Raw genomic sequence first — 27,888 nt, 5'->3', positions numbered from 1 at the left:
GTGTCTGAACACGTGTCAGGGTTCAGCCTAACACGTTTCATTATAACCTGGTAATAAGGATGTAAAAGACTGGCTTTCCCATACCTACTTCAGTATTTGTGACCACTACCTATCTACCAAAAAAGATCTAAGAGTTGAAAATGACAAAACTAGCTTGGGTCAGTTCATAACATTTGAAACATACAAAGGCATATTTCTCAAATTTATTTTAAACATTTCACATTAAATGAAATTTAACCATAGTCATTACAGAGCATCACCACAATAGTACACACAAAGAACTTTTAAAATAAAAGACAAAAGAATACAACCTTCAACAAGTTAAATGCCACTTTACCATGTAAACAAAAATAAAACCCTGATGCTAAAAAGATACATATTCAGAGGTAAAATACATTTACAAAACACTTAAACATTAACATAATCCACTAGATCACATTCTTTGCAAGAGAGTACAAATATTAGTACTCTACATCTACAAAATTTCAGAATCCTGTTAAAATCAAAACCATCTCTGGTTTATGATACAGCACAATTCATAAGGCAAAAATAGAGGCATTATCATCCAGTTCTTTAATTTCACTTGTATTTTAAGGCAAACTTGGAACTTTTTGCTTAGTATTTTAAAATAAACGGGACCTACACAGGATAACTTGACAAAATTAACAATAAATTATCTCTAGTTAAATATGCATAATATAAAAGACATATGGAAAACAATTTTTCTCTCTACAGAGATGTAAACTGGATTTTTATTGACTCTATATTCACACCAATAAGAAAACTTGTAAACCTGTAGTATTTAAAACTTACTATATTTTGCACTCTTTTCCAATGTGTATCAACACTGAATCAATATACTGTAAGTGAAAATCCAATATATATCCAGCCACAGAATAAATGTATTTAGTTAAATCATGTCTAATTAAAGTGCTGTTTTACAAAGAAAAAAAAAGGTTAAGAAGTAGAACTGGATGTTAACTTGACATGTGACATCTTATAATTTCTTAGCTTTCAGACTACAGAGGTTATAAAGGTTATCACAAGTTTATTGAACTTTTAAGCAGTATATTTATTGTAGAATCTGATTTTCCTGAAAATGAGCACTTAGGTGACAATACCAGAAATCCAACATCCAAACTGAAAACAAACAAAGCATTATATGTACATTTATTTCCTTCAATGTTAGCCAGAGCCTTGATAACATAATATGTAATTTTTTAAAGTATCTATAATTTTATTTTTCTAATAGAAAATATATTAATCAATTCCAGGAAGTTTGGAGTTCTATAAATATTTTTACCATGATTCTTTTTCATGTCAGTAAAACCTAATTGGACACTAAAGGACACAAATGTCTACACATAAATTAGGTCTCTAATCACTTTTGATGATTTTGGCTACAAGGAATTAAATTAAAACTTTACCATAATAGTTATTTGGGTACAGAGCTCCCTCACCATACTTTACTCTTTGAATGAAAAGATTTGCATCTTATTTGTATTTCTAGCCCTGACAGGATCTGGCACAATATCATGTATACAAAGTAGACCCTCCAAAATTTGTCAAGCTCTCAAAATAATTTTTGAAAACCTAATGCCATTTTCCTGTCATTAAATACCACTTCATATAGTTTAATATTCATTCATATTTGAAACAATGTTAGCAATAACCTATGGAACTTACATAAATATCCTTTGGGCTACATTAAAAATCACCTAACTTCTATTACTATATTTAACAAACATTAAATAGCCAAACATTCCTACCAGATTAAGTCTTCATAATTATGGAAGGCAAGTATCTTCCAAGTGATGAGATTAATTTCTATTTCCACTGTCACCTTTTTTCCAAAATATTTCTGGACATCTTAAATAGGTTTCTCCCCTTTGCCTGAGTATATAAATTATTTCTAGTATCTTTAATGGTGGGAATTTATAATCAAATATTTTGATTTTTTTTAACGTAAGAAACATGTGACTTTAAATACATAATTTGTCAGAAAATATTAATGATGAAACTTCTCACAAATCTGTATGAGAAGGTCTATTGTAAAGTTATCAGTTGTCAGGTTACAATACCTCTGGCTATTATGAATAGTACCGTAGGTTTAGTAAACCCAAAGTTAGTATTTCTAAAGTTTGGGATTTCATTTCTTTTTATAGGTTTTTGTAATTTATTCGCTGGTATATGGTTCCTACTATTGCCCAAGATGTTTCACATTTAGTCTTTAGCAGGATAAAGTTTAGATTTTTCCAAAACAATGATCAATATAGGCCTTTGGTCTAATTTACCAAGTGATTATATGTTTTATAACAATTTGATAAATGAGTAAAACATTGTTAAAATTAAAATAGATTTTTACAGTCTTTCCAATTCCTTTATGTTTGGGGGAGAGAAGATTAAAAATAGTATTAATGCATTTAACAATTTGACATAAACGAAAAAAAACTGAGTTGAAGACTTAAAATTAAGTATGTAATGAAATCTCTTTTAAATTGCTTTCCTTTAAACTAATAAGAACAGATACTACACTTGATCTTAGCCAAAAGGCCGAGAAGTGATTAAATTGCTTTTCTTTAAATAAAGTCTAGGCCAATCACAATAGTGCACCTTGTTTCTATTCAATAGGTTTATTCAAATCAATTAAAAAGTTATTGCTATATATCATTATGTCATTCAAACAAGCAACATAGAAAATACTCAGCCTGTCAATGTTATTAGTAGCTCCTGTTGAGTTCTTATTAGGAAGAGACTAAAAATCACTTGCAAGGTTTTATAATCTGTGCAAATATTCATAAAGCATACTACTTACATGATTAAAGATGACTTTACATAGTTTTGTACTATATTTTAAATCTACACTGGCAGTTAATGGAAGAACAAGAAAAACTGCAAATTGCCAGGCTATACATAGTAACATAGATGCTAAATGAACAAACCTATGTTTTATAATTACAAATGGCTTCTTAACAACAGCTTGGAATATTATGGCACTTAAGAATGCAGTATACATTTTTTCTTAGGAAACAAATATACACTGGTTTTGCGGAGTCTATAGAGATAATAAGCAGGTTTAAAAAAAAAAACAAAGAAAAGAAAATTAAACAACTACAGTACCAAAAATTATAAGTACCGATATCCTAATAAAATGCAAAGTAATATATTCAAGACTAACAGATATTTTCTAAAACATGCTAAAACAAAATGAGCTGACCACTTATTTTAAATAAGCTGTCACTGGCTATAGCAAACAGTCTTGCTTATTTCTTTAGTCAAAATAGAACCAAATTTAGAATGATTACTCAAGTAAACATTGAGTTCCAGTTTTCCTCAGTAACTTTAAAATATCCAATTACCTAAGAAGTGTACAAAGTAATGCATAACTGCCTAGTGCTTTATATTTAATGCATATATTTGTCTTTAAAAAGGACATATATCTAGCACTAGAAGAAGATAGAAAATGCATCTTTTTTTAAATCACTACTCAGGAACCATGAAAAGTATAACATGGGCCATTTAGATGATTTTTGGATGTTAACATTAGCATAATCACTAACATTTTTAATAAGCACAAACCATGCCAGTAAAAATGAAAACAATACTATTAAAACATGTCATGCATATCTCATACTGAACATCCAAAAGAACATTATTATAGCCTTTTACAGATCCTACAATTAGCACCATTTTTATATCTGAACACTGTGAAAAAGCAACTAAGGGTCTTAAAAAACTAAAATTATTATAAGGATATGTAGAAAAAATCAGTACTACTAAGGGTGGTACTAAACATTTGTCAAATATTTACATCAACACTGGGAAGCCACTGTACTATGAATAAAATAAAACTGAAACTCATATGCCTAACTTTCTATCCATGCTTAGCATAGCACAGGTAAGTAACTAAATTCATCCAGCATTAATCTGCCCTATAAAAAAGGCATAAACAGGAAAAATCTGGCTTCTTAATATAAGCCTCCAAAAAATGATTATAGTAAAAGCATTTGTTTTGCAAACTTATTACATCTCCAGTCCTAAAGCCATTTCATAGGAAGAATATCCAGGTGACTCACTATGGTATATAATTTACAATCCTTAAAAGTAGCCCCCTCAAAAAAGCAGCCCTTTATTTGTTTAAAATGTGAAGCATATGAATGTATATCCAACAGACAGTATCAGCATTCTGTCTAGTCTTTCAATACACTCCCACATCTAAGCATCTCTCATCCTAGTAAATCATGGTGCATATATTAAGAAAGAAGGAGAGCTAATTTTTTTTAAAGCAGCAAGATTTTCTCCACCTGTACACTAATGAACATAAAACTACTCTATGCCAGTATTAGGGGAAAAAGTGCACAATTAAATTGGCAAGATCTTTCCTTTTTTTTTTTTTTTTTTGATTATTGATTCACTGTATAATCAAGAGCAACCAAAGCTACTTGTCAATTCAAAGTACCCAACAGAACTTTGAGTCTTCATGCCATTTCAAGTTAAAAAGAAAGAAATGTAGCTTTCGGGTTTCAGAAAATGCGGCATCCTTTCATGCGGCACAAGGTTCATGACCACACGATTCCCACCAGGGCACACTTGTCAAAGTGCTGTTAATCCGAAGTTGCAGCGACAGTATATCATGCCAGCTGAATCCAGCCACGTATCTGAGATAGGGTCATATTTCTGCACGGTATTCAGATAGGAAGACCCTGAGTGACCACCAACTACATAAAGGTAGTTATCAACTACTGCAGCACCAACCCCTAGGAAAAGTGGGTAAAAATAGGAAAAAACACGTTAACCATGAAGTTGACTTCTCCCTAAAAATAAATTTGTATTTTAATGTTTTCTCAAAATACATTTCAATAATCTACTGTTAATTATACAAGCAACATCGCCATACATACTTACTGGGGGTTAAAAATGCCCTAACATGAAAGCAAGAGTTGAAGTCTTCCTTTATCTCTCCTTCCCAATCCTACTCTCTCCTCTACCACGGAAAAATACAAAGAATGTAGTATATGTCTTTCCATATGCTTACTTTTGTTTATACTTACATATTTTCAACAAATCATTCATCTTTATCAGGCTTTTAAGTATGTTGAAAATATGTGAAACATATCTTGAACCATACAACTTATGCTTTTAAAAATTATACTGTAAATACTGTTATACACACTACTAAAGAGAACAAGACTACCCAATGTTTTTTTCACATTCTTGTTATTTTATGACTTTCCCTCTTATGCAAGAAATATCCTTAAAGCATTTCCATCAACTTAAAACATTCCCCTTAAAATAATGTGCTATAAGTTTGGGTTCAAAGGTAATTTCTATTCTTCAAAGATGTTTTTGTTTTTCTCTGGGAACCCTGAAATCCAACCTTTCCTATATCTCCAAACACCCTCCAAATGTGAGAGTATTTGAAAGGTAAACTACAGACTAATGTACAGAAAAAAAAAAAATCCAAATTCTGTGTGAGTGTTTAACATATAAAAAGATGACATTTGCTATATGGACAGAAGAGCTTCTGTAAGATACATTCTATTCCCACCATTTCTAGAAATGTGTTCTCCCAATTTTAAGAAGATGATAATATGCACATTGGCATATTAAAATCACAGTATAGAAATCTGTGTAGTTTTGTCAAATTAGCTGTCTCTCAAGTGTAGCACAATAAAGTTTTTTGTTTTGTTTTGCTGGACAAGTAATACTCTTACTATTATATTCCAAGGTACTACTATTCCAAGAATATCACTATAAGAAATATCATCCTCTATGTTTAGATATTATTTAGTTATTATTACCTGTTCTGGGTTCTTTCATTGGTCTACATACAGTCCACTGATTCTGATGAGGGTCATATCTTTCAATGCTTGACAAATGTGAGACACCATTATGTCCACCCACCACAAAAATAAAGCCTAGCATGACACCCACACCAAAGTGAATCCTTTTATCTGCCATAGATGCAACCATCTCCCAGGAGTCCTTACTTGGGTCATAACGCTCCACACTGCAAATATTCACAAAAGAAAGAATTAATTTGCATATTCCTTGTGCCATTTCTTCCTACCAAAGCAAAACTAAAACCTACCATAGTTTTAGAAGTTCCAACAGACAGATATAAAACAAGAGTAGTTTGTTCCAGATGTTTACATTTTGCTGATAAAACTGCAATGATAAAAGCTTACCTTACCTTATAAACTGCGAGCAATAATACCCATATGCTATTCTATTATATCATACAAGCAGCAGGGTATATTAAGGGCATAAAACTTCTGAAATCAGGAAACCTGGGTTCAAGTACTAATGCTGTATACTTAGAGTTGAATGAACCCTAGCCCAAACACTATGGGTATGTGTAATCCTAGATAAGCCCCTTCTGTTCCCCTGAAAAAATGGGGATAACTTAACCTCAAAGGATTCATATAAGAATGAAGTCAAATGAGTATGCATGTTCTGAAAGAACTCTGAAAATCACAAATTAAATATAAATGTTTTCCAAAGACAGTAAGGATCTTCTACATAGCTAAGGAAAAGGGAAGATGAAAAAAAGTAAAGGAAAGGAAATTTTTTATCTTACAGAAGTTGTGGTGGTTTACTGTAAAGCAAACACTGCAGATTACATAACACAAACTGGCCAATCATAATAATCTCAGAGTGATTTAGGAGAATTCAGGGGTTTAAGTCAAGTCTGCATTCCAGAGAACACCTGGCATTTCCAAGCTGCATTATGGATATCCAAAGCAGATGAGAATTTCCAAAAGAGCTTCTATAGAAAATCCCAGAGGGCCTTTATAGCTCTATTTTGACAGGAGTGGGCACAAAGGCAGGCTTGCTGAGCTTGTTCTAGTCCTAACCTAACTTCTCAAAAAAGCCTGAAGCAGTTGAGAGTCAGTAGCATAATTCTGGAGTTCAGAGCAGAGACAAGACTGTAAACTAGACTAGAATATAGACAAAACTATAAATATTTCTGAAAGAACACTGGGATAAAAGCCATTAGAGCCAAATTACTGGACCAGAAGAGTTGATAAACTTTAGTAAGAACTTAAACTTCAAGAGCATTATCTCCCAAAAGAAATACTCAATTTTTATCTTAAAAATTTCTGCCAGCACATTTTCAAAGAATAAAAATGCATGGCTCTGCCCCAAATACTTTTCCTTCAACTAAGGGAGCAATAAAAAGGAGGAATACTTTAGCTTATAGAGAAATAAAAATTTATAGATGAAATGCTGTTTTGCTCTTGCCTTCTCACTTAACAAATCACAATATACTCTTCCATTAAATGTTCACAATCAATAAAAGACACATCACTTTAGTCACTATTAGAGAAAATCTTTGGAACAGCAATTTTCAACAAAGGCTCAGAATTATTAATTTTCCATATAAGCAAGTCACTTTATGCTTTTATTTTTCTCATATATTTTTCTCCTTTATTCAGAAATGCTACAAAATGCAGAAACCTCAAATTCAGACTCCAGCAGAACTCAGGTACACAATGATACACGCATGATTATAGAATAAGAATCCAAAAAGGAATATTTAAATAAGGCTTTATGTTTATGATGCATAATATATAAGCACATAGGAATTACATTTTTCACTTTTTATTCTGCTAAGCAATGCAGTAACAGATCATTTATAAACACACATACACCCGTATTTATATAAATTCGTCACCCAAAATCTAAAGTTGTCTAACTTCATTTTATAATCAGATCTCCGAATTTTAAAATCTAATCCAATTATATTAAATGAATGAATTTAAAATTTTGTTAAGAGGAATCTTATTTTTAGCTTTGTATTAAATCCTCATATGAAACAATTATAACTACACTCATAGAGCAGATTAAATTTCAAATGCTTAACAATATTACTTTAAAAACTAAGAAGGGAAGTTCATTCACACATACCAGTTGTGTAAGAATTATTGTTAATGAGACTTTAAAAATCTGCAAGCATATACAACTTCATTAAGTTAAATACCTGTTCATGTGGGCAGGACCATACCCACCAATGGCATATATCATTCCATCCAACACGGCTGCAGCAAAACAGCTTCTTGTTGTAGTCATTGGTGCCACAGGTTGCCATTTTCTTATTTTAGGAATATATTTCTCTACAGATTGTAAATAAGATTGTCCATCATAACCACCTAAAGCATAAAGTTCTCCTGCAAGTACTACTACTCCAAGGGTACTTCGGCTTTCATTCATTCTCTCAAGAGAAGTCCAGGTATTTGTATCAGGGTTCCAGCATTCTACTGAATTTTCATGTTTTCTGATAGTGATGCCAGGACGCACGTTAGTTTCAATACCACCTATAACATACACTTTTTGGTCTAAAACACATATTCCAAATTCATAGCGAGGAATGTTTAGGGGTGCCAAACCAATCCAAGAGTCATTCTGAGGAAAGTACATCTCCACACTGAAGAATAAGCAGAAAAAATTAAAATTTTAAAAATCAAAATGGCCCCAAACAAAAATGTTTAATCTCCTTAGTAATCAGCGACATGCCAATTAAAACCACAACAAGCCATAACATACTTTCTAGACCGGCAAAAATTTAAAGTCAGATGGTAACAGCTGTTGGCAAGAATGTGAGCAAGAAACGCATACTCTGCTGGTGGGAGCATGAACTGGTACAAACTACACTGGAAAACAATTTTACATTATCTGTTAAAACTGAAGGTACACAAATGTTCTGATTTGGCAATTTCGTTCATGTGTATCTACACTACTGAATGCCTGTTATAGTCAGTTTTGCACCAGGACATACATACAGAAATGTTTATAGCAGCACAGCACAATCACCCCTCAAAAGGAGAATGGATAAATAAGATGTGGTATATCACCCTAAACTGAGCAATTCCATTCCTAGATATGAATCCAAAAGAAATGCACACGTTTATGCATGACGGTCACAGCAGCGTTATTTGTAACAGTCGAAAACTGGAAAGAGTTCAAAGGTTCATCAACTATAAAATAAATAAATAAAATGTGGCATATCAGAGAATTCAGCAATGAAAATAAATTACAGCTACATGTAATAGGAATGAATCTTTTTCCTTTAACAGAAATGAAATCTTACACCTATAATGCCAAGGGAAAGAAGCCCAAATCAAAAGAATACATTCTGTATAGTTTATTTATACCAAGTCCAAAGACATTTCTAATCTCTGGATTAGAAATGAGGATATTGGTTACCTTTGGGGAGGACAGAGAGGTAACTCCAGAGTGGTTTCTGGGTGTTGGTCATGTACTATTTCTTGAACTGGTTTGTTAATATTCACTTTGTGATAATTCACTGACCTGTACACTTGGGATTTGTGCATTCCTCTGTATGTGTGTAACACTTTAATTAATTCTTATAATTAACATATTCATTGTAAAAAGAAAGAATTATATTATACCCATGTACGATAATACCATATACCAATGAAACTAAATGAACTATTGCTTCATGTAATCTCACAGATGAAATTCACAAACATATTTATTGTTCAGTAAGAAAACACATCCCTGAAGAATATATGTAGCATTACTGTATTTGTATAAAAATATGTAAAACCTAATGCTATATTGGAGCACATAAATATGTGGCAAAATTACAATGAAAAGCAAAGAAATAATATGCAGAAAATTCAGAATAGTGGTCACTTCTAGGGGAGGAAAGGAGATGCATCAAGGAGGGACACAAGGGAATTTAAAGGTATTATTTATTTTTTACACTAGTTGATAAGTACTTGGATTTTTTTCTTTATACCTTGCATGCAAACTATATTTGGTCTCTTGAAAGAATTCATACTTCATTTCAATGTCTCCAAACTCAGTTGTGTGATAATATAAAATATATATTTCTATCCAGTATGATTAAAGAACATTCATTCATTCAGTAGTTACTGAGTGCCTATATACAGTTTTGTTATACTGCTTGTTTTAAAATGTGAATTTGTTCTGATGAAAATGATACATCAGGGAATTATTTGACATTCATGAAAGTAGTTTGAGTGAGGTGGTGGGGACAAATCTTGACTAGAGTGGTAAGAAAGAATAGGAGATGAGGGAAAACAGTAGATATCGACTGTTCCAAGGACTTTACTATAAGGATTAAAACAGATATGAGACAGATATAAGGATAAGCAGAGAAAGACCACGGCCTCCAGGGAAGATTGATTTAATATGGGAGCCTAAACCAGACATGTTTGCATGCTAATGGCAATGATGTAGTACAGTGGGGGAAGGTGATGTAAGAAGAGATATGTGATAAATTCAAGAGCAGAGCCCTTGTGCAGAGGAGAGGAAATGGAAGCTAGTAAGTAGAGAAATGGAGGAACTGGTCTCAGAAACAAATAACCTGGTGGATTTGGAGATCAGAAGACAAGACAGGGGCACCTGGGTGGCTCAGTGGGTTAAGCCGCTGCCTTCGGCTTGGGTCATGGTCTCAGGGTCCTGGGATCGAGCCCCGCATCAGGCTCTCTGCTCAGCAGGGAGCCTGTTTCCCTTCCTCTCTCTCTGCCTGCCTCTCTGCCTACTTGTGATCTCTCTGTGTCAAATAAATAAAATCTTTAAAAAAAAAAAAAAAAAGAAGACAAGACAGTACTCTTCCGATTGCTTCTATCTTTTGAGAGAGTAAGAGATAGTCATCAGCTGAGAGCTGAAAGGTGAGGGTTGGACGGGGTTGGATATCCTTATGGAGAGAAAAGGTATAAAACAGTCTTCCAAGGAAGTGGAGAGTAAATTACTTAGGGAAATGAAAGGGGTTGCCGACAGTGCTAGGTGTCTTAAATGAGATCACTTAAGATGGGTATGTGCGTTTCTCTAGCCACATATTGCTGCTCGGGTGCAGCTATGGCGTAAGTGGAGAACTGATTCTAACTAGAAGAGTAGGACTGAAGAAGGGCAAGGGAGCCATGAGTATATTCAATGGAATGACAACAATGATGTTCCTGGAATCTAAGTTGAGTAAGGAGTGAAAGTGAGGACATGTAGTGATCAGTGAGCAGTTAAGTTTTCTGAATATAGGGCCAAAGAATTAAAAGTCTTGAAGGGAACAAAGAATGACTGCAGATGTACTGAAATAAATAAGCTCATAAGAAAGGACATGGTAGTCAGAGAACGGAATGTATGTAACCAAGATTTCTGAAGTTTGAAGTCACTGGTAATGGCAAAATTGAAGTATAATCATGAGAATAGTGCCTGAGGTAAGGCAAAAAAGACTGTTAGAAGTGAGATCAAGAAGAGAGGCAAAGTTGTTGTATAACTGTGGATGGGGATGTTGAAATCAGTAAGAATGACTCTTTATACAGAATGATGAGAAAGACAGTAAGCCAGTTATAAAAATCTTCAGTGAATAAAGTTACTAAAGGGGTTGCAAAAGCTGGCAACATGAAGGTGTATCAAATGATACAGCCTGATGGCAAATGCTTGGAATGAATTGAGATTTTGTAGAAAGGGGAGATAAAAAAAATCTAGGAAGTAGATATGAGGAACAAAGAAAACACTTACCAACCTTTAGGACCTGTGATACATGAGGTATGGGGAAACAAAACAAAACAAAACAGGTTTGAGAGGGCTTTGGCAAAAAACAGTATCTTTAAACATCAGTCATATTTCATTAGACCAACAAATTAAAAATAAAGGGGATTTTTTTAAATGATTAAATATAAATTCAAAAAGATATGGCAGACAGATTTGAGGAGTCAAAAAGAAAAGGACTGGGCAGGGCGCCTGGGTAGCTCAGTGGGCTAAAGCTTCTGCCTTCGGCTCAGGTCATGATCCCAGGGTCCTGGGATCGAGCCCTGCATCGGGCTCTCTGCTCCGCGGGAAGCCTGCTTCCTCCTCTCTCTGCCTGCCTCTCTGCCTACCTGTGATCTCTGTCTGTCAAATAAATAAATAAAATCTTAAAAAAAAAAAAAAAGAAAGAAAAGGACTGGGCTATTAAGTTAAATTAGATGATATATAGGACCATACAATAACAGTGTAATAAAAAAACAGTACATTTGGGTTATGTCCCAGGTTCCTAGCACAGAGCTCCTAAACTTCTTGGAAATTTCCTGAGTGACAGGAATATCTTTTGTTATTTACAATGATCTCTTTTCAATTACACCTCAGTTTATGCTACTGAAGTGATTACAAGTGGCCACCTAGATAGCTTCAGCATGGGGGCCAGAAACCAGAGGTGGCAATAATGTGATAAACAGTCTGAGGTTGAGCTCAATCACCAAGGGCCAATGATTTAATCAACCATACCCTCACAATGAAATCGCCGTAAAACTCCCTCCCTAAACAATGGGGTTTAGAGAGCTTCTAGGCTGGTAACACACTGAGATGCTAGGAATGGGTGGCATACCAGAGAGGGCATGGAAGCTCTGTCCCTTTCCTCCCCACACCCTGCTCAATGTATCTCTTCCATTTGGTTGTTCCTCAGCTGTACCCTTTGTAACAGACTGGTAGGTAAAGCACTTTCCTGAGTCCTATGAGTCATTCTAGAAAACCTGAGCAGGGGCTATTGTGGGAACCCCTGAACTTTCACTCTTCTAGACAGAAATGCAGGTAACGTGAGCACCCCATTTGTGGACAGTATCTTAAGTGGGGATAGTCTTCTGGGACTAAGCCCTTAATCAGTGGGGTCTGAGCTAACTCTGGATACTGTCAGATTACTGGACATGCATTTAGTGTTGGAGAAATGGAGAACTGATTGGTATGAGAAAAAAACCTCTCAATGATAAGAGTTCAGCTATGGTAATGGATTTTCAGAAGTGACTTAGGTAAACCATGATACAAGATATAAAGGTTCTAGTCCTTATGGTTTTTTAAGGCAAATGGATAATTATTTTTCTTGGAATCTGACCTGTGACTCAGAGCACTGAGGTGAGTGGTGTCATGTGTGGTGTGGCTTGATGTCCATTTAACATTAAATGTATGTGCACAATTATTCAAAATCACTTCAAATGTACTGCCATCTTATGACTCCCTATGTGTAAACAGAAACAATACTCAGAGCTTCCTGAGATTCCTTAAGCCACCTACCCAATCCCCACTTCCCTCTTTTGCATACCTCCTTCCTTTTCTAAAGGGAAAAATGAGGCTACTGGATAGTATCTATCTTAAACTCCTTCTCCCACCTCTTCCCATGCCAGCAAACCTATCCTCATATTATGGTTTTGGGACATAAAGAGTCCCTCTTCCTCATATGTAAAACCTTCTACCTTTGGGGCACCTGGGTGGCTCCATTGGTTAAGCATTCTGCCTTTGGTTCAGGTCATGATCCCAGGGTCTTGGGATCAAGTCCCACTTCTAGCTCCTTGCTCAGCAGGAAGCCTGCTTCTCCTCTACCTGCTGTTCCCTGTTTGTACATTCTTTCTCTCTGACAAATAAGTAAATAAAATCTTTAAAAACAAACAAAAAAATGCTTCTACCTTTACTTTTGATACCAACCCCTTACAATTTCCTCTAAAATCTTGCTTTATCAATGACCATTCCTCTATCCTGTATCTTTAACTTATTCTTCTTTACCAGCATCTGATAATAAATATACTCCTGTCTCTCTCTCTTCAAGAACAAAATAAACAAAAACTATCATTTTGCCTTACTTCTCTCCTCATCTCAGCCAAGATTCTTAGAAGTCTTCACAGTTTATTTCCTTATTTTTTATACCCATCTCAATCTGCTATAATATATCCACAGCATTCCTAAAATTCTGCTGAAATTACTTCACCAAAAGTCATTAATGATCTCCATATAGCCAAGTTCAAGAGCCACTCTTCTATCTTTATCTTTCTGGAACATTCCTTAGCATTTTACATTGTTAATCACACTTCTTCCTTCTTTTTTTTTTTTTTTTAATTTTATTTATTTATTTGACAGACAGAGATCACAAGCAGGCAGACAGGCAGGCAGAGAGAGGGAGAGGAGGAAGCAGGCTCCCTGCAGAGCAGAGAGCCCGACGTGGGACTCGATCCCAGGACCCTGAGATCATGACCCGAGCCGAAGGCAGCGGCTTAACCCACTGAGCCACCCAGGCTTCCTTCTTGACACATTTAAATTGCTTGGTTTTCATGACACTATTCTCTCTTGATTCTCCTACTTCTAAGATTGTTCTTACAGCCTTCTTCTTGAACATTAATGTTCCCCAGAGGTTCATTTATGAACCAATCTTTTTTTCCTTTCTATATGTTCTCAGTGGGTAGAAAGAAGGGACATTTAAACCAGTCAAGAAGTCCAGAAGACTTCATGGTTTTAAATTTATACCTCCAAATGATATTACATGCCAATAACTTCCAAATATCCAGCTTTGATCTATTCGCTGAGCTTTTGCAATCATTTCCGGCTAGTGAGTCATCCTTCACTTGGATATTTAATAGGCATTTCAAACTCAGTATGTCCAAAACAGAACACACTACTTTCCCCTTCAAAATGGCTTCTCCTCCTATATTCTCTCTCACGATATATAAGATTCATCCAGTATCTAACCAAGAAATCTAACTCATTTTTTATTCTTCCCTCTCATGATCCCCCCATATCCATTCACTAATTCCTGTCCATTTGCCCTCTTAAAACATTTCTTAAATTAATACCCCCTTCTCTATCTTTGCTTCTTCCACTTTGGACCTCATAATCTCAGGCCTGTACTTTTATAATAGTCTCTTTCCTAATGACTCAGATACTAATTCTGGCCCCTCAATCTTTCTCATAAGGCAGCCAAGGATGATCTAATATATGAATGTGATCATTTCACTATTCTCCTTAAAATTGTTTTTGGACCCACATAAGAAAAATCCTCTTCATCATGGCACAGGATACCTTCTTTAACTTGGCCCATACTGATAACAGCCTACCCCTTACTGTTTAGATCTTTGAACCTTATTTTATTTTTAACTTGATTTTCCCTTTTCTTCCCTTAAGATTTTATTTTATGTAATCTTTATACCCAATGTGGGGCTCAAACTTACAACCCTGAGATCAAGAGTCACATGCTCCAGGGGCGCCTGGGTGGCTCAGTGGGTTGAGCCGCTGCCTTCGGCTCGGGTCATGATCTCAGGGTCCTGGGATTGAGTCCCGCGTCGGGCTCTCTGCTCAGCGGGGAGCCTGCTTCCCTCTCTCTCTCTGCCTGCCTCTCTGTCTACTTGTGATTTCTCTCTGTCAAATAAATAAATAAAATCTTAAAAAAAAAAAAAAAAAAAAAAAGAGTCACATGCTCCACTAACTGAGCCAAACAGGAGCCCTTGATCTTTGAACTTTGGAATACCAAACAGCTTTTAATTTCCTGCACATCCTATACTGTATCATTCCATTGTGTCTTTGTGCACTTCCTGTGACCTTCTGCTTAGGTCTTGCTTAGCCTTCAACACTCAGCTTGGGTGTTAACAATATCTCCCTTAAATTTCCCAAATGGGATAAATGCCTTTCCTTAATACTTCCATGGTATTATCTTTATCACTACATTAACACCACATATTATAATTATCTACTTAAATATCTGCCTCCTTAACTAAATTATAAATTTGTTAAAGACCCATTATCTAGCACAGTGTTGTCTGATGCACAGGTGTTAAATATTTTCTATAGAGTCAAATTGAATAATTTCTTAGATTGATTCCAATTTCTCCATAGTTATAAATAATACTGCAATAAATGGCTTTGTGGCCATTTATTATAAATATAATAAACGACAAATGACATTTAATTTTTTTTTTTCCTGGAGTGCCTGGGTGGTTCAGTCAGTTAAGCATCTGACTTTTGATCTCAGTACAGTCTTGATCTCAAGGTCGAGTTCAAGTCCAGAACTGGGTTCCACGCTGGGTGTTGAGTCTACTTAAAAAAAGTTTTTTTTTTCCTTATAACAGATGTTAGATGAAAGATTACTGGATCTCAACATATGAACAGTTCTTATAACTTTTTAATAATTTATGTATGTTATTTTTAATACTCGAGACCAAGAGGCAACTGGTCAAGAATTTTTACCATGTAAATTCACATCTGGAATTTTTCTCATGACATGTTACTAATATGCTTTACTTTATGCCAATAAATAGTGCCCTTAAAAATAAGAATTAATAATCAATTTTTGTAGTTACCACAACTAATATTCTACCTATAGACTGGTCTCAATGATACTAGGTTTAGACTATGTAATTAGTTTAATTTAGACAATTAAAATGTAACTGAGACTTTCTAAAAGATAAAGATACATCAGTTGACACTGCTAGAATATCAATACCTTCTTACCATTGGAGGGGGGTAAAAGCAATCTACTAAATTTTTGAAAATTGCCAGAAAGAAGTCACAGTATTAAATAAACTTATCAAACATGGAATTTTTCATGAAGCGTTCCCATTCAAGGGTAAAGCAAAGGTAACATCCAGCTATCTTTTCAACATATAAAAGTTACTTGTGTAATGCTGCAAATCAGGGATTGGCAAACTATGGCTAAGGACCAAATTCAGTCCACTAAGGACTTTTGTAAATAAAGTTTTGTTGGAACCCAGTCATTTCATTTTTTTACATATTGTCTATGGCTGCTGTCACACTACAATGGCAGAGCTGAGTAGTCATAAGAGAACCATATAGCCACAAAGTCTAAAATATTTACTATCTGGCTCTATACAGAAAGTCTGATAACTCCTACTGCAGATTATTAGAAAAGAGAGAACTCTTCACTACTGTCATTAAAAAATGTTTATACTAAAGAAAATAAATATGTATGTCCATGATTTGTATTCAGTATCCTACTTTTTCTTATTTCTTTGGTGATTCTTCTACTTGATGGTATTCATTCAAACCCACTCCTGTCCCCAGTCTGCCCTCATCAAAGATTCCAAGCTCTCCTTTTTGGTATCTTCTGTTTATAGTTAGCAATAATAAATCTCTACTGAGCTGGTCAAATAATAATGTAAACAGTTTCACAAATTAAAAGAAAAAAAGACATAAAATGGTAGAGAAGTAACAAAAATTCATAGTTTGTGCATGGAGGAGCTGGGGGAAGGTTATTAATAACTGAGAGTGTTGAAAGGAACGGATGACAATGTGATTAAAACAACCAGGTAAGCGTTTTAGGAAGAATAAAAGAAAGAAACAAATGAAAATGTAAATAAAGAAAGTAAATAGTAAAATCAAATTATTTAAGAAATGGAGAAAATTAGCACACTTAAAAAGTATAAAATCTCTTAGCACCACTCTTTTAAGAAAGCCTTCTATTTACCTATCCAAACAGGCAAATAGTCCAGATTTTCCTCCTACGGCACAAAGTACTTTGGGAGCACAGCGAGGTCGTGTCATCAGGACAGTCTGATGAGAGAGTCTATGTTCAGGCATAAAGTGGTACTTTAGGGCTTCATTCAAAAGATGTTTACAAGTGCGATCATCACGAATAAGATGATTTGCTTCATATAGTCTAGTGAGAAACTTAACACTCAGCAATGGTAATCTCACACTATTAAGTAGCTGTGCTAAGTATTTCTGACGTTCTTGTACATCGTACTTGATCCAAGACTCAAGTGCATAAAAAACAGTCTCTTCGGTAGCTACATTCAAACAGTCATTGGAAACAATTTCATCCAAATCAGCATGTGTAAGTTCAAAAAACTCTTCAGTCTGGCAAACAGCTTCAAAATTCTGGCATATGTATTTAGTAGCTGCCAAATAAAGGTCATGACAACCGTATGTCTCTGCAAAACGAGAAATTCCAATACAATTACCAGGATCAAGCTGGCTTTCAAGAAATGCACAACATTCCTTCAGGACAAGTTTTATCTGGAGTAGGTTTGCTGCTGGAAGGAGAGATTCAACTGTGTCCTGTGAAATAAAAACAGTTCCTGTATAGGCATACTCCACAATGGCCTGGAGAGCAGTTTCATCAATGCACTGAAACTCAACCTCACTGTTCTCTTTTTCAGAAAGGTTTCCAGTGAACATAGCTTTGAAATATGGACTGATACTGGCAAGTACCACTTTGTGAGCATGGATTTTAACATCACCAACACGAAGAATGATGTCACAGAGCTCGTGATGTTGACGAAGAAGATTCAAGCCCTGCAGAAGTTGTTCAGAATGCAAGTGGGTTAAGTTAGCAAGCATGTAGGTCGGGGATGTGTGGTCCATCTGCAGAAAAAGAAAAAGCCTAGTTACTTCAAAATAATCTTGCCCATATGACTCCCTTTTCAAATAGTACAAAATAAATGAAATTTGTTGTTTATTGGCCTGTTTGTTGGTTTTTAAATACTTCACACTAAATACTAGACTGAGACTTTTAGCAATCACATAATTAACAATCATATAATTCAATTCCTATATTATAGATACTAGGAAACAAAGGCCCAAAGGCCCAATGGCCACAAAAGTGATATGCCCCAAACCACAAATGTCTCCTGACAATGGACTTTTGGACTGGAACGCTACCAGATCTTCTGTTTCCCTTCATTAAATTCAAGTCTGAGTTACCTCTGAAACAAAATGGAAATGTGAAAAAAATTTTGCCTAAAGGAAAATGAGTTTTGAAAGAATGCTAAAAATTCTTTGGCTATTTTCTCAATAATAACATCAATGCCTGCCAAAAGATGCTTTACTTGGAAAGAAATTTCTTATTAACTCACACACTTTACCCAAAGACTTAGTAATTACTTTAATAAAGGGTGTGGAATTTAACAAAAGTATTACTATCAACAAATTCAACGACAAACAAAAAGTTCATGTGAACACAATCTGATGCTCTATAATGAGGACAGTTAGGCTCACTTACTCATCTAGACATTATCTACTCAACTCTTCAACATAACTTCAGATTACAGCCAACCAATCTTTTTTTTTTTTTTTTAAAGATTTTTATTTATTTATTTGACAGACGAAGATCACAAGTAGGCAGAGAGGCAGGCAGAGAAAGGGTAGGAAGCAGGCTCCCTGCTGAGCAGAGAGCCCAATGTGGGCCTCGATCCCAGGACCCTGGGATCATGACCTGAGCCGAAGGCAGAGGCTTTAACCCACTGAGCCATACAGGCACCCACAGCCAACCAATATTTTTGTCACTTCGTACATCTGAAGATGAAAAAGAATAAAAAATAGGAGAAAAGAGATGAGAGAGAAAAAGAAGAAAAGAAAGGAACAGGAATTGTGGTAGGCTGAATAATGGCTCCCCCAAAAAAGATGTCATTAAAACAAAAAACTTCTGCTCTGAGAAAGATAATGTCAAGAGAACAAGAGGACAAAACATGCCTTGGGAGAAAATATTTTCAAAAGACACATCTGATAAAGAACTCTTATTCAATGGATACAGAAGATGTGGTATATATATATATATATATAATGGAACAGTACTCAGCCATCAAAAAGAATGAAATTTTGCCCTTGGAAATGATGTGGATGGAACTAGAGGGTATTATGCTAAGCAAAATAAATAAGTCAGAGGTTTCATTTGTATGCAGAATTTAAGAAACAAAACAGATGGACATAGGGGAAGGGAAGGAAAAATAATATGAAAATAGAGGGGTAAACCATAAGAGACAGTGAACTCTAGGAAACAAAATGAGGGTTGTTGAAGGGGAGCTGGTTGAAGGGAAGGGGTAATTGCGTGATGGGTCTTAAGGAGGACACTTGATGTAATGAGCACTGGGTGTTATATGCAACTGATGCATCACTAAATTCTACCTCTGAAATGAGTAATATAGTATATGTTTACCTATATCGAATTTAAATAAAGAATTTTTAGAAAAAGAACTGTTATTCAGAAAAAATTACTCAAAATTCAACAATGTAAAAATGAACAACCTGGGGCACCTGGGTGGCTCAGTCATTAAGCGTCTGCCTTCAGCTCAGGTCATGATCCCAGGGTCCTGGGATTGGGCCCCATGTCGGGCTCCTTGCTCTACAGGGATGCCTGCTTCTCTCTCTCCCACTCCCATTGCTTGTGTTTCCTCTCTAGCTGTCTCTCTCTGTTAAATAAATAAAATCTTAAAAAAAAAAAAGAACAACCTGATTAAATAGCAATCATATAGTGACAGACACTTATATTAAACTAAGTTTTGTATATTCAAGCCTGATTAAAAAACATCTAACCAGAGAAGAGAAACAGATGACAAGAAGCAAAAGAAAAGATGTTAGAGAGAAATGCATATTAAAACAAGAATGAGATTCTACTTCACACCTATTAGAACGGTCAAAATCCATAACTCTGTGGATATGAATTCCTGGAGAGAATATGGGGCAATAGGAACTATCATTATGGCTTGTAGGAATGCAAAATGGTACAGCTACTTTAAAAGACACTTCGATGGCTTCTTACAAAACTAGACATACTTTTACCATACAATCCAGCCACTTCCCTCTTTGTTTTTTATTCAAATGAACTGAAAACTTATGTCCACACGAAAAATGTGCATGTTTGCTAACGGCAGCTTTATTCATAAGTGCTAACACTTGGAAACAACCAGGATGTCCTTCAGTTTGTGAATGGATAAACTGTGGTACACCAAACAATGGGGTATTATTCAGTGCCCAAAGAAATGCTTCCTATCAAGCCATGAAAAAACACAGAGAAAACCCAAATGCATATTGCCAAGTTAAAGAAGCCAATCTGAAAAGGCCTGATATTGCATAATTCCAATTATATGAAACTCTGGAAAGGGCAAACTATGGAGAGGATAAAAAGATCAATGACTGCTAAAGGTTAGAAAGAAGGGAGGGATGAATAGATGAAGCACGAAGGATTTTTTTAGGGCAGTGAAATTACTCTGTGTGATACTACAATGGTAGATATGTGCCATTATACATTTGTCCAAATCCATGAACGTACAACACCAAGAGTGAACTCTAAGGTAAATTATGGACTTTGGGTGATAATGATGTGTCAATGTAGGTAGGTAACAAATGTCCACTTTGGTGGGGATGTTGATAATAAGGCATAGTATGCATATGCTGGGGCAGGGCATATATGGGAAATTTCTGTACATTCCTCTCAATTCTGCTGTGAATCTAAAACTGCTTTTAAAAGGTAGTGGCGGGGGGGTGGGAGGTTGGGGTACCAGATGGTGGGTATTATAGAGGGCACGGCTTGCATGGAGCACTGGGTGTGTTGAAAAAATAACGAATAATGTTTTTCTAAAAATAAATAAATTGAAAAAAAAAAAGGTAGTCTTTAAAGAATAAGTTTAAAAAGACACCTAAGCTACTTTATAAGCTCACATCTCTCCTAAACTAAATAATAATGTTCCAAGATACATAAACAAATCTGTAAATGAAATCCCTGAATCACTGCCAGCACTGCAAGACTGGAGACTGTTTTCAAAAATAAGATGGTAAATTCTACAAACATTTTGGTAAGGTTAATGTTAATTTCAGATAATATTTTAAAGTAACTGTTTGATATGTGAATACCTAGAAGAGGATATAGTGACCTCCAGGACTAGGATAGATGGAGCTAATAATAAGACATGTGTTACAGACTAATCTTGTTTCTTTATTTGATGTATTTAGAAGACTCGGAGATCAAGAAAATACACCTGATGTCTGTAAAGAGTTTTACAATGACTTTCATGATTTTCTTGACAGTAAAACTAAAAAATATGAGGTAGTTCAGTTAGCTAAATCAGCAACACTAGTGCATACTACTTAACGGAATGAGGTCTACCTGGAGGAAGGCTTTTGGAGTAAGCTATAAGGCCAAACTGAAGATACTTGGGCATTCCCTTCACCTCTACAGATGACATGAAGCTTCCAAAGACAGCAAAATCATTGGTTAACAAATGAAGCATCCAAAAGACCTGATATTTAACAAGAAGAAATTTAAGAGGGATAAATATTAAGATTCCAAAGTGGATTTCAAAACAACTACATAAGAATAGCTTAAGAGAGAAAAGACTCAACTGTAGGATGTGTTTAAAGGGCTCAGAGATTTTAATTGCACTATTATTTTAGTATACTAACCTTAGGTAGGTTTAAGTTGCAATAATAAAACTATAATATGCAGAACTAGAGGAGATATTCTCACTTTGTTTTGCAAATGTCACACCACATCTGGAGTACAGATTCTTAAAAGGGAGCAGAACAAAGTATAACATGATGAAGAGGGGAAATTCAAATCATGTCTTATGGGTAATGGAACTGAGGATGTTGAGTATGAAGAGAAGGAAATCTGAGAGGGTTATTATGTGAAAAACCTAAGTTATTCAATAATAATAATAATATAATAATGTAGGGCTGCTTTGAGGATTAAATAGGTTTATACAAATAAAGTGCTTAGAATAGCATTTATCAATAAGTTATTGTATTACTAGTAAATTTCTAAAGTGTCTACTTAAGAGGTATTCTGCTTTCTGTGTTGCACCATCTCTCACTACCAGGTAAGAAATCCACCCTGGGGGCGCCTGGGTGGCTCAGTGGGTTAAAGCCTCTGCCTTCGGCTTGGGTCATGTCTCAGGGTCATGGGATTGAGCCCTGCATTGGGCTCTCTGCTCAGCATGGAGCCTGCTTCCCCCTTTCTCTCTGCCTGCCTCCCTGCCTACTTGTGATCTCTGTCTGTCAAATAAATAAATAAAATCTTAAAAAAAAAAATCCATCCTGTACCACTGACATCCTAAGCCCCACAAACTACTGCAGAATCGTTGATTTTTAAATCAAGTTAGTTATTGATTTGTTTTTACATAAATATGAATCATATAGTGACAGAACCTTATATTAAACTAAGTTTTGTGTATTCAAGACTGATAAATTACCATTAACGTATGAGATATAAAGGCACAATACAATACTGATTTGTAAAATCATACAAATCATACATAAATGTACACACAAAACATACACACCTATGTGTGTTTATGTGTGTATATGTATATCTCAAATATCCATATATGCAGGACAGTATGATTTTAAGAGACTGGGCTTAGGAATCAGGGTCCTAGGGTTACAACATTGTCTTTACTATTTATACTAGCTATGTGACCTTGGGAAAGTGCTTGATCTTAAAGTCTTGGTTTTTTCATGGAGCGCCTGGGTGGCTCAGTGGGTTAAGCCTCCATCTTTGGCTCAGGTCATGATCTCAGGGTCCTGGGACCGAGCGCCACATCCGGCTCTCTGCTCAACAGGGAGCCTGCTTCCCATTCTCTCTGCCTGCCTCTCTGCCTACTTGTGATTTCTCTCTCTGTCAAATAAATAAATAAAATCTTAAAAAAAAAAGTCTCAGTTTTCTCATCTGTAAAACACAGACAAAACAGTACACATAACTCAAGAGCTGTTAGAGGCTGTTTACTATTATATCATCATTCTCAAAAAGGCTTGGTTTTTTGCCAGCTACCACATGTGACTTCCTTTCATGGTTACTAAAAAAGAAATGATGCTTACTTACAAGTGAACTAACATAATCAAAGCCTGGCTAGTTTGACCAGAAAAGATATGACAAGCCACCTTTAAATTTTGATAGTTTACTAGTTATAGACAATGAAAAGAAGAGTAAACCAAAGACTAAGTTTCCTGAATCCTTGTCCCACGCACCAAAAAGGACAATACCAAATCAAAAAGGGTTAGATGAAGGCAACACAAGTTGTAAAGAACCCAAACTATATTGCAGCTAAGCAGTTTTGTATTCTGCAGCTCTACTCTTTGGGGTGAGGGGGGGCATGAAAGCCCCACACCTCATCATAATCAGGGATTTGAGATTCTGTCCCATGTCAGAATCTTGGGGGTTATAAGGGGTCAAGTGGGAGATGGTCTGTAGCCACTCCTTAAAGGCTTCCCCACTCCCTGTGTTTCAGGAGAATGACAAGGTGCTTCAACACTCAGATGAGTTGTGGTTCCAGGATCCAAGATTTGCCTAGGTGGCCCTATACAAGGTTATAATGAAGGTCATAGTGAAGCCGCCTTCCTACACTTATACCCTCTATAGTATTTCTTCTTTATCCTTTATACTTTCTTAGTATCCCCCCAAAATAATAAAAATAATAATCGAAGTTTTAAAAACCACTCAAAGAAAGGGTACTAGTAAAGATGAATTTGTAAAAGAACATCCATACATACTTCTTTACATCACTGGACAGAATACAAATGGCACACTGTTCACTCCCCTTAAGAAATATTGAGAGGGGGACCTGGGTGGCTCAGTGGGTTAAGCCTCTGCCTTCAGCTCAGGTCATGATCTCAGGGTCCTGGGATCGAGCCCTGCATCAGGCTCTCCGCTCAGTAGGGAGCCTGCTTCCCCCTCTCTCTCTGCCTGCCTCTCTGCCTATCTGTGATTTCTGTCACATAAATAAATCTTAAAAAAAAAAAAAAGAAAAAGAAAAGAAATATTGAGAATAGGGAAGGAGTCCAAAATGCAGAGGACTAAGAGACCTGAATTTTGTCTGGTCCCAGGAATTCAGCTAAACAGCTATCAAATCATTCTGAGTATCTGCAAACTCAACTGGAGATTGAAGAAAAGAATAGGTGTAACTCTACAAATAGAAAAGTGACCATTTTCTACAAGGTAGAAGGCGCTGAGAAGTGAATCTGAGGTGATATATGGGAAGAAAGACTGCAAGGGGAGGGAGCCTCCATCAGCCAGCTACCAGCAAGTGATAAAGCAGCAGAGCACAAAAAAACAAAATGTTTAGAAGTCTGTTTTGGTGAGGGAGGTGGCTCAGGCTGCTAAGCAGGGATGAAATCCTAGCTGGGGCAGTGTGGTCGCAGGATCCTTGGGGGTCACAGGAAGCAGGGGTGCCTGACTGTGGCAGGTTCCCAGGCATCAGAGGGGGAAGCCGGCTACAATCAGTGAGACCAGGAGTGGACTCTCACCTTGGGGTTGCCATGGACTGTGATCTTCAGCACAGAGGGGATTGCTAAGTAGGGGCCCAACAAGCAGCAGAACCAGGGAGACACTCCCTTCTTCCCCTGGGAGTGCTGTAGGAGCGTGCCACAGAAGCCTACAAGGTTTGGAGACTCCAAGCAGGGTCATGTGCCTGAGATAAAAACATTTGGTCATGGGCTGGGTGAGCACAGAGTGCTGCTGGAGACCAGGGAGACAGAAGTGACTGACTGCTTTTCTCTGAGGACACACAGAGGGGCCTGAGCTTTTACCTCCCCAGCTGGAGAACGGGAGGCAGCCATTTTCATGCGCATCCTCTAAAGCTGTGTGGAAAGCCTTCAGGGAACAAAAGCCACATACAGCAAACCAGAGGAAATTCCTTAGCCTGGCCCCCTGGCAAGGGCAGTGCAATTCCGCCTCGGGCAAATATACTTGAGAATCAAAGCAACAGGCCATTCCCCCAAAAGATCCGCAAGAACATCCAGCCAAGACCAAGTTTAACAATCAATGAGAACTGCAAAACTCTAACACTAGGGGAATATAGCACAAAGAACTCAAGGATTTTATTTTCAGGATTCTTTAGTCTTTCTACTTTAATTTTTAAAATTTTCTTTATTTTTTAAAATTTCTTCTTTCCCTTTTCAACCAATTTCTTATTTTATCAACTCCTTTTTAAAATCTTTTTAAAATTTTCATTTTGACAGTTACATTCTATCCTTTCAATGTATTTAATTTTATTTTTGTATATAGAAGTTTTTCTTTCTTTAAAATTTTGAGATTCAGTATCCTCTAATACTGACTAAATGTACTCAGGACATAGCAGATGGCTCTGTTCTATTCACCTGTCTGTTTAGATCCTTTCCTTTTTTGTTTTTCTTGTTTTTTCTTCTTTTGTTTTTTTCTTGTCTTTTAATTGCCAATTTTACAGTTACATTCTACTCTTTCATTGTATTTAATTTTATTTTCATACATACATAAGTTTTTCTACCTTTACAATTTTGGGACCTAGTTTTCTATAAAACATACCAAAATATACACTGGAGCCAGTGTATTGCTCTATTCTGCACATCTGTCTAATTATAGTATTTTTTTTTCCTTTTCTTCCCTCCCCCACCACCCTGCCACCCGTATCAGGTCTCTTCTGATTTGTTTAATGTATATTTCTCTGGGGTCATTGTTGCCATTTAGTATTTTGTTCTCTCATTCATCTATTCTTCCCTGCACAGAATGACAAGACAGAAAAACTCACCTCAAAAAAGAGAATAAGAGGCAGTACTGACTGCCAGGGACCTTATAAATATGGACATTAGAAAGATGTTGGAACTAGAGTTCAGAATAACGATTATAAAGATACTAGCTGGGCCTGTGATGCCTGGGTGGCTCAGTCCGTTAAGAGTCTGCTTTCCACTCAGGTCATGAACCCAGAGTCCTGGGATCAAGTCCCACATTGGGCTCCTTGCTCAGTAAGAAGCCTACTTCTTCCTCTGCCTCCCACTCCGCTTGCTTGTATCCTCTCTCTCTCTGACAAATATATAAATAAAAACTTAAAAAAAAAAAAAGATACTGGCGGGGCTTGAAAAAAGCTTAGAAGACACTAGAGAATCCCTTTCTGAAGAAATAAAAGAACTAAAATTTAACCAAGACGTAATCAAAAAGACTTTTAATGAGATGCAATAAAAAATGAAGGCTCTAACTGCTAGGATAAATGAGCAAAAGAAAGAATCAGTGATACAGAAGACCAAACAATGGAGAATAAAGAACCCAAGAAAAAGAGAGAGAAAAAGAACCAGATCACAAAAGGAAAATCTGAGAGACAAGTGAAACCATAAAATGGAACAATATTAGAATAACTGGGATCCCAGAAGAGGAGGAAAAGAGAGAAAAGGGCAGAAAGTAGAAATTCCCTAATCTGGGGAAGGAAACAGGCATCAAGACACCCCAACATGTAATAGTGAAACTTACTAATCTCAAAGACAAAGAAAAAATCCAAAAAGCAGCTAGGGACAAGAGATTGGTAACCTATAAGGGCAGAAACATTAGATTGGCAGCAGACATATTCATGGAGCTGTGGCAGGCCAGAAAGGACTGGCATGTTACATTCAGGGTGCTAAATGAGAAAAATATGCAGCCAAGAATACTTTATCCAGGTAGGATGTCATTCAAAAAGGAGTGACAAAAAACTTCCAATATAAACAGAAACTAAAAGAATTTATGATCACTAAACCAGCCCTATAAGAAACACTAAAAGGGGTCCTCTAAGTAAAGAGAAAGCCCCAAAATAAAAGACCAGAAAGAAACAGAGATGATATAAAGTTAACAGCCACTTCACAGGCAATACAATGGCACTAAATTCATGTCTCAATAGTTAACTCTGAATGTAACTGGCCCTATCAACACCCCTATCAAAAGACACAGGGCATCAGACTGGATAAAAAAACAAGACCCATCAATATGCTGTCTGCAAGAGAATAATTTCTGACCCAAAGACACCTCCAGATTTAAACTGAGGGGGTGGAAAGCCATTTATCATGCTAACAGACCTCAAAAGAAAGCTGGGGTGGCAAGCCTTATATCAGTCAAAGTAGATTTTAAACCAAACACTGTAATAAGAGATGAGGAAGGACACGATATCATAATTAAAGTGTCTATCCAACAAGAAGAGCTAACAATTATAAATATTTATACCCCTAACTTGGGAGCAGCCAATTATATAAGCCAATTAATAACAAAATCAAAGAAACACATCGACAATAACACAATATTAGTAGGGGACTTTAACACTCCCCTCCTGGCAATGGACAGATCATCTAAGCATAAGATCAACTAGGATATAAGGGCTTTATTTCTTTTTTTTAAAGATTTTATTTATTTACCTGACAGAGGGAGAGATCACAAATAGGCAGAAAGGCAGGCAGAGAGAGAGGGGCAAGCAGACTCCCTGCTGAACAGAGAGCCCAATGTGGGGCTCAATCTCAGGACCCTGAGATCATAACCCGAGCCAAAGGCAGAGGCTTAACCCACTGAGGCACCCAGGTGCCCCTAGGATATAAGGGCTTTAAATGATACACTGGACCAGATAGGCTTCACAGATCTATTCAGAACCTTCTATCCCAAAGCAAGAGAAT

At 36.1% G+C, this 27,888-nt stretch overlaps 1 protein-coding gene and 1 pseudogene across 3 annotated transcripts in view; both read right to left on the bottom strand.

The window, feature by feature from the left end:
- Nucleotides 1–191: 191 nt before the first annotated feature.
- Nucleotides 192–27,888, bottom strand: part of KLHL28 (kelch like family member 28) — a 41,442-nt gene continuing 13,745 nt past the window's right edge. For 2 of the 3 annotated variants that reach the window (XM_044229674.1, XM_044229673.1), the window contains exons 2-5: nucleotides 17,204–18,102; nucleotides 7,985–8,428; nucleotides 5,802–6,010; nucleotides 192–4,757 (exon numbers count right to left, since the gene is read on the bottom strand). In XM_044229674.1, the coding sequence (XP_044085609.1) occupies nucleotides 4,594–4,757; nucleotides 5,802–6,010; nucleotides 7,985–8,428; nucleotides 17,204–18,102 (1,716 nt within the window). In that variant the 3' untranslated portion in view covers nucleotides 192–4,593. Of the gene's footprint in view, nucleotides 4,758–5,801; nucleotides 6,011–7,984; nucleotides 8,429–17,203; nucleotides 18,103–19,761; nucleotides 19,792–27,888 lie in introns of those variants that run through there. The other variant, XM_044229675.1, reaches the window with a different exon arrangement.
- Nucleotides 2,451–2,565, bottom strand: LOC122894780 (annotated as a pseudogene).

Source organism: Neovison vison, chromosome 13 (genome assembly GCF_020171115.1).
Source record: "Neovison vison isolate M4711 chromosome 13, ASM_NN_V1, whole genome shotgun sequence".
Lineage (NCBI taxonomy): Eukaryota > Metazoa > Chordata > Mammalia > Carnivora > Mustelidae > Neogale > Neogale vison.
Note: the sequence above shows the minus strand (reverse complement) of the source record. Positions and strands in the feature narration are given on the sequence as shown.